Source organism: Erithacus rubecula (genome assembly GCF_903797595.1).
Source record: "Erithacus rubecula genome assembly, chromosome: 5".
Lineage (NCBI taxonomy): Eukaryota > Metazoa > Chordata > Aves > Passeriformes > Muscicapidae > Erithacus > Erithacus rubecula.
The window spans coordinates 10,933,298-10,946,887 of record NC_136687.1 but is presented as its reverse complement, the minus strand read 5'-3'; the positions used below and the strand labels follow the sequence as shown (position 1 = coordinate 10,946,887).

General features: G+C 42.5%; 2 protein-coding genes across 6 annotated transcripts in view; one reads left to right on the top strand and one right to left on the bottom strand.

Annotated features, from left to right (window-relative positions):
- The window catches only part of EVC2 (EvC ciliary complex subunit 2), a 65,614-nt gene extending 55,671 nt beyond the window's left edge, over positions 1-9,943 (bottom strand). For both annotated transcript variants that reach the window (XM_079307032.1, XM_079307031.1), the window contains exons 1-2: positions 9,595-9,943; positions 6,244-6,298 (exon numbers count right to left, since the gene is read on the bottom strand). In XM_079307032.1, coding sequence (XP_079163158.1) covers positions 6,244-6,298; positions 9,595-9,795 — 256 coding nt within the window. In that variant the 5' untranslated portion in view covers positions 9,796-9,943. The remainder of the gene's footprint in view (positions 1-6,243; positions 6,299-9,594) is intronic.
- The window catches only part of EVC (EvC ciliary complex subunit 1), a 46,943-nt gene continuing 43,142 nt past the window's right edge, over positions 9,790-13,590 (top strand). For all 4 annotated transcript variants that reach the window (XM_079307033.1, XM_079307036.1, XM_079307035.1 and 1 more), the window contains exons 1-2: positions 9,790-10,087; positions 13,031-13,141. In XM_079307033.1, the coding sequence (XP_079163159.1) occupies positions 9,917-10,087; positions 13,031-13,141 (282 nt within the window). In that variant the 5' untranslated portion in view covers positions 9,790-9,916. The remainder of the gene's footprint in view (positions 10,088-13,030; positions 13,142-13,590) is intronic.

Sequence of the window (13,590 nt, the reverse complement as noted above, 5' to 3'; positions counted from 1 at the left end):
TCTATGAAAAAACCCATTACATATTAATAAAATATGAAAAGCTGACAACACTAAAATCTCATTAATATGAGAAGCAGCAGTTTTTTTGAAGAGCCACTGCTTTGCAAGAAGAACAATATAGGGAAATACAGTTAGCTGCAAGTAGAAAAGTATGAACAGAGCATTCAGAACTGGACCCTTAAAAGGAGTCTTAAAGCATTAATGCACCCAAATTACTGAAAATAAGTCTGTTAACATAACAAATGAGATGTAATCCTGTTTGGATGGGAGTAGTTTCTGCTTGACAAAACTGTGGATATATGTACCAGGGAAAGCTGGTGTCTATATTTTATGACCAGTTTTAATTCACTTCTCTAAGTTTTACTTAAATATTTAAACCACTGTTAAACAATGTGGCACACTCAGACTAATTTAGGGACTGTAAAAACAACATGGCCAACTCAGTGAGAACAGGAACATGTATAATTACAGCAAATGTCCACATATCTTTGGGGTTGCAATTTTTTCAAGACAGTCATGCATGGCTTATTTCTATTTCAAGAATAAGCAATCACTCAAATCACTAAGAATGAAACCAGTGCTGAATTTTCAGTGAAGTACAAACCTCCTAAATACCAATCTGAGCTCACCTAGCCATGACACTCCCCAGCAGATCCAGATATACTGTATCCTCACCTCCAATGGTTCTAAACCTGTTTCTGACTACTGAATCAAGCCTCTTCACAATTTTGTATAAACATATTCCTACAATGAAAAAGATTAACTTTATATATGCTGTGTCTCTCATAAAGTAATGCAATTGTCACCCCATTCCTACAAAGGTGGGACAACAATTCTCCTTTTTGTTTTCTTGCCTGACTACAGGAAATGCTCCTTCCTTTACAGTAAACAGAAACCCTGAATGAGCTTCTTTGTAGGGCTTTGTAAGAGTCAGAAGTCAAAATTACAAAATGTATGAACTGTGTTGAGCAACTACTACCCTTAAAGTGCTTCTAGTTTAGCAGACAATTTCCTTCTGAATTTTGGATGAGGGCAGTCAGCCAAGAAGTGTGCAAATGCTTCACAGAGTATCTTTCTATCTTCTGTCCTGTGTAGTATAACATCTCCATGAGCACACCCAACTGCACTTCACATGAGACAGCAAAGCCTGACCCTCCCCCTCTAGAGAGTATCAAGTCCACAGTAACCAATTTAATTAACTGATCATGCTCCCTGACTTTGAATGAATCTCTGGAATAATTATTACACAGATGAGCCTGTTTTCCAGCAGCATTTTGTCATCACTTAAAATCCCAAGATAATGTGCCCAACTCCCAGCAGAAGTCTCCAGGCATGTTATTTGGCTACTCCATCATCAGTAGCTGAAGTGCTTAACATTATGTTATGCAGACTCAACACTGATGATGATGACAAGGATGTTTCTGCAAATCCACTTGTATCTTCCCAGTACTCAGTAGAAGGTTTTGCTTAAACAGATTCAATAATATCAAGCTTGTCCATACAGCAACTTGCACCACTGCATTTCTCCAGAATTCTTCTCATCCTTCCTATTAATTTTTAACAATATAGGCTGTTCCACAATACCCTGGATCCATTGCCAGTAAAGCTGAATTTTGCTGTAGCATTCTTGTCTCCAGTATAGACTGTTAGCTTAATAAAATAACTTTTTTCTGATCCACACATATTTAACTGTCACTGGAACAGCTAATCTACAAGAACTTTACTTTTCCACTTAACTTGCTGTATACTCAAGATCAGCCAACATAATTGTATTAATCATTCACCTGCTGTCTTTTTTCAGGTAAGTCTCTATTGTAGATGTAGGACTGTAGATGTCTGCTGGGTGCTTGAAAAGCTGGACTTTAAATATCTGAGAAAGGGTGGTAAAGGCATAATACACTCTGTCATTTTCACAGAGATTCTAGATTTCTGTTCTGAAATTCTTTTTTTTCTAACGAATAGATTCATCTGACCTTGGAAAATACTAACACCTGACTGCTGAAACCTTTCACTGAGAAGCATAGAGCTTTCTTTTGGATGTTTTTCAGAAGTGCAATTTGTTTCCATAGTGCCATCAACAGTGCCCCTTCAGAGATGCATCCCTGTTCTGACAGTGATTCTGAGGTCTCCTTGTTCCTTCCACTCTTTTCTTCCTACAGCTTCAATCTTTGCTGTTTTTCTGGCTGTTTTCAGAAAAGCCATTATCAGGCTGCATGGTCATCATTTTCATTGGTTTCTAAATGGCAACGATTCCCACTCCTTTTCAAAAGAATGCAACGCAGGGGAACCGTTTCAGCTTTCCACAGAGTGCAAGTGACCCCTCTCAGCTGGGCTTGCCAGGCTGCCACCAGCCATTCCAGGACTACACAGCCTCAGGCCAAAACATTTCCCAGCAAGCAAACTAGCAGAGCATGAGGCTTAATCTGGGGCTTTCCTGTAAACATCTCCAAAGATGCCAAATCAAACATTTCATCAAAGACAGTAATTTCACCTTCTTTTGAGATGTGAGACAATATCACAATCTTTAAGAAAAAAAAATTTTCTTTGTTTTTTTTTTTAATTAAAAATTTCCCACTTTTAAATGATAATATCAAGCTGTTAAATATTTTATCTTACTTTTAATTAACGCATTATTAAAATGTTTTCCCATTATTTAATTCTACATAAATCCCATATAAACAGGTATGCCAGAACCTTGTCTTAAACTGTATATTCCTAGCTAATTACTAGTGCTGGTAGGTAGACTTTGTATTGAATTTCAAAATGAAAACAAAAAATTAAATATTAACATAGCTGCAACAGCTGGAATATCGGTGTAACATTTTACTCAGCCCCCCACACGTGCACTCCACCACAAAATGACAAATGCACAGTTATCAGAGCAGTCTCTGCTACTTGATGTTCAATTCTCTTTGCTGTTCTCCCTAGGCAGCTACCTACCACTCCACCTTTGTGCACTATTGCCTTGGGTGGTGACATATTGCTCTTCTGGGCTTCCAGCTACCACACTCAAGGCACAGACAATAAATATGCTTAGGAAGGTGAGCTCCCCACTGCCAGCCCTCACTGCATTCACTTGCTGCTCAGGGAGTGTGAATTCCAAGGATCCGACCCGATAGAAAAGGCACCTGCAGTGTAAAGGGTGTGGTGGCAGTGGGTCTGTGTTCATACAGACTGGGGGTAGAAGAAGGATGGATATTCTAAGAAAATAAATTGTCTCCTGATCATGGTCAGCACACTGTCCTTTGCTTTGAAATTAGTTCTGTGTAAGGACATGGATCTGGCACAAGCTTTGACCATTGGACTCAAGGGGCTGAGTCCTGAACATGTCAGTGGCACCGACAGCCCACCATTACAACAGCACCCACAACAATACAATAGAAGTTAAGATGAAGGTTACTCTTGGCTAAACCAATTAAAGAGCATAAGAGAAAATTAAAATAGTCTTATGATAGGTTTACATCAAAAACTCCAGTATGTCCTTAAGGTTCCCATATCTTTACAGCTCATTCTAAGCAGTAAAATGCCAAATTACATTAAGAAAGCAAAGACACTGACAAATTTATGGAATTTCACATTCAGAATTAAAAATTAGAGCAAAAAAAGCAATTTAACTAAGATAATAATTCTAATTTATGGATCTCAAGGGCTGAACATTTAAAATCAGATTTCAGAGTCTCACCTGCTTACCCACCACAAATTTACCAACAAAGCTTTGAATAATCTTGCTTTATTTCAGTGGGGAAGAAAGGAGTTAAATATAGTCGCTTGCTATATTTTTGCTGTTGTTGTTGTTCTAAATTACTCCCTGTCTTGAAAACCATCCAGGATACAAGATCCAATTTGAAGTCCTTTCAATTACACACAACAATGAACAGGCAAAGGTAGCAATTTACGGTATTCAGTTTTGAATGTTGCCATTAGCTTTTCTTGTTACAATGTCAAAGAAACTATGGGCATCAACAAGAAAAAACAAATCTACTTTCCAGGTCTGTTTTGAATAAATCATAGCAGACTCAAATATAACTCTTAACAATCCACTGTGTTCTCCAGTCACAGGAATATTCTGGGGTTGTCTTTTCTCATCTTATGCAGAAACAACTCCAAAAAGCTTCCAACAGAAACACTGAGATCAGTGTGCTGTCACAAACCATTTCACACTTCAGCACACTGCCAGTCTCAATGACCAAGGTTTTATGCAGAAGGTCCCATTTCTGCTTTCATCAAGAACATCTTCAGTAAAAACTAAAGAATCTAGTACTCTGAATAGGCAAATCACTTAAACCTTAGAAACATAAACATAAAAATATGTTAAAAATTGATGTTCACTAGAATGGGACAGTTTTCAGTGATAAAATCAAGCATGTAATTCAGTCCTTGTAGCACTCATTTAACACATATATTTACTGACAAACAAAATGCCAGAATTTCAGAGAGTCAGAATAACTGAGTTTGGAAAAGACCCTTAAGATTAAGTCCAATTGTAAACTTAGCACTGTGAAGTTCACCACTAAACCATGTCTCAAAGCTCCCATCTTTTAAACACCTCTGGGGATGGCATGGTGCCTGAACCACATCCCTGGGAGTTCTTTCCAATGCTTGGTAACCCTTCCCATGAAGATGTTTTTCCAAACTAAATCTCCTTTAGCACAACCTGGGGCCATTTTGTCTCAACATGAGAGAAGAGGCTGACCCCCACTTCACTGCAACCTCCTTGTAGGTAGCACAGAAAGTGCTAAGGTCTCTCCCCCTGAGGGTCTTTTCTAGGTTAATCAACCCCAGCTTCCTCAGCTGCTCCTCATAAGACTCATTCTCCAGACCCTTCACCAGCTTTGTTGCCTTTCTCTGGACATACTCCAGCATCTAAATGTCTTTCTTGTTGTGAGGGGCTGACTGAAGACAAGATTTGAGGTGTAGCCTCCCCAGTCTCCAGTTCAAAAGGACATCACTTCCCTCATCCTGCTGGCCACACTATTTAAACCACTAAGAAAATTATACTGCATGTAAAAATCCTCAACTTTTTTTTAGGGATAGAAGGCTTTTTTTAAGTATAAAACCACACTCATTTCTTCTCCCAGTGGATAGTACATGAATAATTTGCAACCCATCACAAAACAAGATGCACACAGCAAAATGACATTGAATAAATAAATATTGGAAAAAAAATAAGCTCAGCAAATCTGAATTACTTGCTTCCATATTTAAATTAATAAACTCATTTGTGAATTAGCCATGGCACAGGCAAAGAAATTAGAGGTACCTCACTTGATGACTGCTTCAAAGCATGTAATTTCCTGGCAAATGCATGCCATGAAATCATCTCTTGGGGAACGGCAGTGATGGAGAGGTTTATTTAACACAGTGTTGCCCTGTTAATGTGCTGTATGAGGATGTCCTAACCTTTCAGAATATTCTCATCTTCACCACTCGGGTGAAGTAGGACACTATTCATAACACATGTATAGAAATTAGATATTGGAGACTCAGAGAAACAGAATGATTTTCTCAAATTTACACAAAGAGCCTGTGGCAGTCAGCTCTCAAATGCAGTTACTCCAAGCTTGAAGTTTCAGGGTACCTTGTTTTGATCAGACTATATAACTACTACTGGAGATCTTCACTGTACCTGAGATCACTGACAAGAATACTTGGTATCTGCTGTGAAGAATACCAGCACCCCAGAAGTACCTCTAGACCCACTATATCTATCATTCTTTAACCCACTACATCTAATAGTCTTTAGCAACCAGTCTTTGGTCTAGAACAAAGTGTATCAGATACTGCTGTTCCAAAGATCTATAAAAATAGCTTATAGAATAGGTATTTCAACACTGCTGGTAAATTAACAGGGGTTAAACTAGCTTCTGAAAATGAACAACATCTTGATCAGCTTTAAGTAATCTGGGTTTTTCGCAAACCTGGGAACTCTGGACATCAGAGGGTGCTGCCCTACACCATTATGTTTTATAATGAAAATAGGGCTCCTCCTGAAAATGATTCAGAGCAGGGTATGAACAAAAACCTTCTTACAAGGGCTTCATTCTAGATAAGCCATTTAGGGAACCTAGACCACCTCGCTCCTAATTTCTGTGCAAACACTCCCTGTAGCTCAAGACTGAGAGTCACACTAATGTCAGCAGGCCACCAGAGAACAGTTCTAGGCCCCTGATCACCTTCACACCCATGCCCTGTGAGTGCTGGGACTCCCACAATGCTGAAAAGAGAGAGGAAACAGTTGCATACCTGCCATTCCTAGGCATCCCATCTCTTTCTGAAGCCATAGATCATCTTCAAAAACCTGGAAGAGAGGAATTATGAAAAAGAACTTTTTTCATAAGTATCTATTGTTGAACTTCTATACTGAATGTATGCTTCACAATTACACAGAACCCTATCCTACAAAGCCTCAAATTTCTCCTAAATTAACTACCAGAAGAGACACAACATGGCTCTAGAGGTCTCCCACAGCTTGTTAAGCAGTAAGAGGCTCTGCTGCCCAGCATGGATATGCACACTTGGGGCTTAAATTGTACTCAAACTCCATACTATCCAGATGAGTGGTACACAGTAGTGGATATGGGCTGGTAATTAGTTTGCTTTCATGAAATAATCTTTGCCATTTTTATAGGCATATTTGAGGATGCAGGAAAATCTGATCACTAGTAGGCAGCAGGAATGCGCCCATATTAGATGATCAAATCCACTGCTATTACACTCATGTTTCCTCCAGAGAACTACACAGAGCCTTTCAAAGAGGCCACATGCTAAAACTGCAGCTTGCAAGGCAATCTGTGAGTCTCCTTTCTGCCTGGACCACAGAGACTGCTACAGAAATTACAGCTCAAAACATCAGTAGAAGAAACCAGTGCTTTTAAGGAGTTTTATTGCCCAGTGTTTTGATCAAGATGTAGTAGCCATATCAGCAAGTTCTCATTTAGCAAAGTCTTCCTTGCAGGAGCTAATATGGGCTGAAAACAGGGATCTAACTCTGCCTGGTGACATCAGCCACACTTGCTGTTTCTGTTTGCTACCAAGCACTGCAAGTGAGTAATGTTAAGTACTGACTTATGTCAACACCACTGTTACAGTACAGCATGTTAGGGGCAATTTTCTTCTTTGCCTGCTCAGGGAAGCCATCACTGATTATTGCTACAGCTAACTAGCAACTAACTTTGGTTATCTTTATATGAAAATATTTCTCACTTCAGACAGGCCATTTTCCCTCAACGTAACAGAAAATGAAAGATATCTCACAAATTCAGATGCACCAGAAGCCCTGCAGCTTAAGAAGCCTCTGGAAAACATGTCTCCACAGGATTAGAAGCAACTCTTTGAGAGGAAGAAGGGATTCAGAAACAAACATTAGCATGTACATGCAGTAAACTCTGAGCAGCTCTGGGACACAGCTCTGAGATCCCAGGCACTGAGCTCCTCACTAGAGGCTATTTCCAAATACCTTACTGTACAACTCTTCCTGGTCTCCTGTTCAGAATTCTTACACACAGCTAAGATATGGTAAAGTTCTTTAATGCCCTTACTAATTTATTTTCAATGGTTAAACAATCTGTATGATCATGAATTTTGAACAACCAAGCAACTCAAGAACACAGAAAGAACAGGAGCAAGCTGAAACAAAAAAATTGTCTGGTGAATAAATCAGATTATTATTATTATTATTATGCACAAAATTAGTCTTTCTGAGCTGGAGGGACCCTCACAGATCATGGTGTCCTGCTCCTGAATGAATGGCCCATAAGGGAATCAAAACTGCTGTTTGTGTGCCCTTCCATCTATGCATGTGGATATGCAGCAACAAAAGTCACCTTAAAAGGGTATCAATCACTGCCAGGCATTTCTAGAGCAGTATAGGGCCCTATCTGCATCAAGGAAATGTGTACCAGCCCACTAAATTGATGTAATATAAACCACCAATATGGTCTTTTATGTTAAAGGCAATCTTATTTATAAATATAAATCCCAAATATTACTGTTATGCATTAAATCAGTACATACGTGAATTTCACTGTTAGACATCAACAGCTGCACTGTGAGCTTGCAACAAAAGCAGACCATCATTCAAGCACGTATAAAGACTAAACATGCTATAAAGACTTAAATGCTAAAAATGTGGTTTTTTAGCTAACAAGTTTTATTTCCTACTTTCCAGGAAATTGGCACACAACTGGATCTTGATTTTCACAGGCTCCAGGTTTTTATTCCTGTGTGGTTTTAAAACAGCTGATGCACAAAATCTATGGTATTTGTATGTCCATATGTGTCAGCTTCAGAACACATAATGACACTCCCTTGTTTTTCCTTCTGCCATATCTGACATTCAGTTCTCAGTGGAAAATCTAGCCTGAGTATTCAGCAGAAGCCTTCCACTCTGGTGCATCCACAATACCAGGGGACATCACAAGGGGCTCCACATTAGCAAGCAGTTCCAATTCCATGGACCTGCATTCACATCACACTTCAAAAGTAATTAATTTAATGCAGTAATATTGTCAGAAAACTTTTCCCCAAGTTTTCCATTAACTTATTTTTCTGATAAAGTAAGTTGGTGTGCTGTTTGTTGGCTTTTGGGGGGTTCTGTTTGGGTTTTTTCCTGCAATATTATTTCCCATTCATTAATCTTTCTGTAATCCTACCATAAACTACCATTTGTGACTCACTGTAATCCGGCTGCACAGTAAGATATCATCCACACGGGCAAAAGACAACTATGTCAATACATTTCAAGATGGCTTGACAGACACAAACTTAGATAAGGAGAAAGAATGAACATAAAAGCTCCATCCTAAAAGCTACTGCAGTTCTCACTGGAGACTGACAGGAGTGAGCAGAGGTGCTGTGACTAGATAAACAGCAAGGGCCTCTGCTGAGGAGCACAGTGGAGCACAGACAGTGCATTAGGGCTGAAGGGAGCTCGGGAGATGGCCCAGTCCAAGCCCCTGCCAAGGCAGGTCACCTAGAGCAGGTGACAGGAACACACCAGGTGGGTTTGGAATAGCTCCAGAGGGAGACTCCAAGACCTCTCGGGCAGCTGTGCCAGTGCTCTGCCACCCTCAATGAAAATAAGTTATTCATGTCGAGGTGAAACTAACTACTTGTGTTTTACTTTATGGCCATTGATCCTTGTCTTATCCTTGGCTACCACTGAAAAGATTCCGGCACCATCTTATTGATGCCCACCTTTGAGATATTTGTGTGTATCACTGAGACCCCCTCATCCTTCTCCTCTACACACTAAACAGGCCCAGCTCCTGCAGTCTCTCCTCGTAAGAGATGCCTCACACCCCTCGTCGCTTTCATGGCCCTCTGCTGCACCCTCTCCAGTGTCCCCTTATCTTTTCTGTACTGAGGATCCTGCCCAGACCCTGTTGGCTGCCTCACACGCCGAGGCCTGGCAGCTTTTCGGGCCGTTCTCCCCCGTCCCGGTGCCTGGAAGCGGCCGCTGCTCGGCCGGGCCCCGCAGCCGAGCACAGCCCGCCGCGGGGGCCGCACCGTCACACGGGCCTGCCCCGAGCCGCCACCGACCGGAGCCGCGCCGAGGGGCCGCTCACCGCCCGCCCCCGCGGGCACAGCGCTTACCGCAGCCGCCGTCCGGCCGCAGGGCTCCCGGGCGCGCCCCGCCCGGCGGCCGCCGCGAGGGGCTGAGCGGGCGCGGAGGGGCCGCCGGGGAGCAGCGCCAGCAGCAGCCCGGCCAGCGGCCACCGCATGGCGGCAGGCGGACCCTCCGCGGGACCGCGCCGTGCAGATTTTCCGAATCAGGCCCGGCTTCAGCCGCCACATCCATCCGCCATCGGTCTCCTCCCACCGCGGCGAGGGCGAGGGGCGGAGGGTCCCCGAACCGCGGGACCTCCCCTGACGCCCTGCCCTCTGCTCGCCCGGGCCGGGCCCCGTGCCCCGCGCGATGGTCGCGGTGCAGGAGTGCCTGCGGGCCGTGGGGCTGCAGTTCTGGGCGGACTCGCTGCAGGCGCTGCCCGCCCTGCTGGTCCCCGCCGCGCTGCTGGGGCTGCTGCTGGGCGCCGCCGCCGCCGCGCTGCTCTGCCGCTGCGCGCTCGGGCCGCGCCGGGGCGGAGAGGTACGCGGGGCCGGCGGGAGGGCGGCGGGCCGGCCGCGGGCGAGCAGCTCGGGCAGCAGAGTGGTTTGCGGAGCTTGAAGGGAAGGGCGGAGGGCCCGGGAGGTGCCGCCTGCGGGCTTTGCCCGCTGCTCGGGACAGCCTGGGGTGCGCCCGGGGCGAGCGGCGCGGCAGGGCGCACTCCGCAGCGGGGTAGGTGAGGTACTGTGATTCCTGCCACGCCTCTGCTGGAAAGGATTTCTCAACTTCCTTTCACTAGTTACTGAAAGAAACAGACTAGCTCTAAAAGGAGGCCGGTGAAAGTGTTCACGCGTTCGGAGTGTTGCCCCCCTGGCCTGTATCTCTAACTTAGGTGACCTGAAAGTTGTTTCTCGAAACCACCGCTTCGTGTACGAGGCGATGTTGCGTTTGGGGATTGTGGAAGATGGATCCGATTTGCAGAACCTTTGGGAGATAATTGAAAATAAACACTAATTTCCACCCTAAACCAGTAATCTTATTTCCGAGGTGTTTTAAAACTTTTCCAAAGTTCATGTTACACCACAGCACAGAGTATTAATACTAACCCAGAGCAATAACTTTGCACTAAGGGTGTGCACATGGATACCTAAAGAAATAAAGGAGCCTGAGCACTGCCGATGGTTTGCTTGATGCCAAAGTAACAGGATTTTCAGAAGTGTGTGATTTTGTTAATAACATACACGCTGTTCTCTTTTAAGTACTGTGGTTTGTATCTCGTTATTTCATAATGTTTGTTTGGACTCGAAATTGCCGAGGCAGCACGGCCGCATCTACCAGGCAGATATATTTTCTGAGAATTGTTATTGATTTATGCTCTGTTCTCCCATGGCACTTAGACCCAGGTCATGCTGGACTGACTGGGTGTACAGTTCTTGGTGCTGGCACTGCTGGGGGATTTGGAGCCCTGCAGACAGTTCTGCCAGCCTGCAAGTGGGGAGTCTGGTCTGCCTTGGTTTTTCACTACACCTTTTTTTTGAGCTATAACTGCTCTGCTGGATGTGTGTATCTGCTAGTGTTGATCATCATTAAACATGACATAGGAGACAAACTCTCTAGTTCCCAACTGCTTTTAAGTTGGAGGTCTGAACCTGTTTGAAGCCAGACTTTAGCCTAGTTATGGAGGCACTTCAAATGCTGGATCAATACAGCCTGTGCAAGCTCAAGCCTTTCTGATTCAATTGCTCATTTTCCTTGCCTTAATGGGTGTATCTTTATTGTACTGCCACTACCAACTCAAATGTAGCCATGTACAATTTTATCCTTCATGTCATAAATGTCAATAGGGAATAGAAGCTGTCAGTTCTCCCTGGTCTGGGTCTTCAGATGCATTTAGATGTTTAAATGCCATGAAAATCAATGCTGCTGCTGTAAAAGAGTTATTTATTTTGAAAGAAAAATAAACTGCTTGCTGGTCCAATACAGAGCACATTGCAGGGTAGGAAGGTTGTATCCTCATAGGCGTGAGTCTGATTTCCCCAGCTGAACAGGGCAACCTTAGGCTGTGTGTGCCTTCTTCCCACAATCTGCATCACCAATGCTATGGAGGTGCTGAACTGCACCTATTGCAGCCTTCTGATGCAAAGTAAAAGCAGGGATAGCTTCCCTGAGTATGATGTGTTCTGTCCCAAACACCTAAATTATCCTTAGCCTGGTAGCAGGGCAAGTTCCTGGAGTCTGAAGCTGCTTTAAGCACCACAGTAAGCCAACACATTTGTCACTCAACTCCATCACTGCTTTATAGATATCAGCCTGAATCTGTTGTACTTGGATGCAGGGAGGATGCATAAGTTCCTTACTTGTTGATTTGTACGTAGGAAAGACTGGGATAGTTTTAAGAAGAAATCTTTACCATGGTAACAAATAAATTACAAGATTGCTGAGGGAGATTTGTGGTTGCTCTTTTCTCATAAGTAAATTTTTAGGAACCAGCATCTGCACTTCAGCACATCAAAGAGGCTAACCCAAGAATATAATCTGAATTATTGCACCATCTAAGATCCAGAGAGGTGACAGAGGCAATTCACAAGGCATTAAATGTGTTCCAAAGCTGGGCTGTTCTCTGTGTTCTGGGATAATGGACTACGTTACATACCTGTGGCCAAATAATATAAGGCAAACCTTTCCATAAGGCAGTGACGTGTAGTGGCTGCAGCTGTATTATTAGACTACATCAAAAAGTAGTCAGTGGATTGAAAACCTGAGCAATAATTAAAAAGTAGTCCATGTAGTGTAGCTGCCATCTTTTTCTTCACTAAAAAAAAATTCTTCCAATGCTGTGTTTGGAGAGAGGCACATTAGTATTGTTTTCTCTATAGTGTGTAGTTAAGATCATGTGTAGCAGGAGGTTTCATTTCCACACAGTATCAGTGGCTTTTTGTGCTTGTGAAGTGAGGCCAGTAAAATGTCCTGCTTTTGGGGAAAGGTAATGAACATTTTCTGATAGTTACTTTTCCCTGACGGGGACTTCCTTGCACATAAAGCTTCATTTAGGAAGTTTGTCTCATGGCTGGGAAGCAAAAATGCTTGGCATTTTCTTTATTGCTGGTAATTACAGACAATTTTAGTTAACTTGGTGTAATTGAGATGTTTGAGCTCAGATGATGAGGTTGACTCTATAGTCTATAGTATTACATTTTGAGAGCAGATGGATTGATTTGACATGTTCACAGCATCTTAAAACTTTTTAGAATTTTAATCTACTTCTGAAATTACAAATTTAAAAAATTAATTAATTTTAATTATTCCTTTCTCAATATGTAAAATTTTTGTTCATTTTCAGATTGCATTTCTCCAAAATTTTCAGCTAATACTGGAATAATTTTTTATGATGGAGACATTAATGTATCCAGGCTGCTGTGGAAGATGTTTCCAGTTAATCTGCATGATCTCAAGTGTTACATTTTATGTTTTCTCTTGGAATTTCAGAAGGATGATTCTCAAAGACTTCTGGAAAGCTTCAGCGCTAACGAAAAAGAGCACACACTCATGGAAAGTAAAGCAGAACCCTATACATCAAAAGAGGAAATGGTGCTGGAGGTAAAGCTCTGCTCTTGTAGGTGGATGACCATTTTGCTGCATGTAGCAGTGAGCATGTTCAGGGCCTGCTCCAAATTGTCTTAATTTTAGTGGATTTGGAGAGAGATTTTATAAAGTGTTCAGAAGCGTAAGATGGAAAGTGGGAGTTGATTGCTGCTTATGAATGCAACCATTTCTAGCACTTATTCCCCTTATGAATTCCATTTCTCATGGGGCACTCCTTGGATATTTTAATTAAGATCCTGAGTTCTTTTTTGACAGAGTTGTCTTTGCTTTCATCTCTATGTCCTCCTTAGTTTCAAAAGGCTGATGGGATAAATTAACACTATTAACATAAGGAAAAGTTGGTAAGTACTGAAAGACCACCGTGAGCAGGGACTCAAAGACAATTAGAGAATTTGTGAAAAAAAGTAGAAATATAAACTTAACAACCCACTTTCAATGAAAAA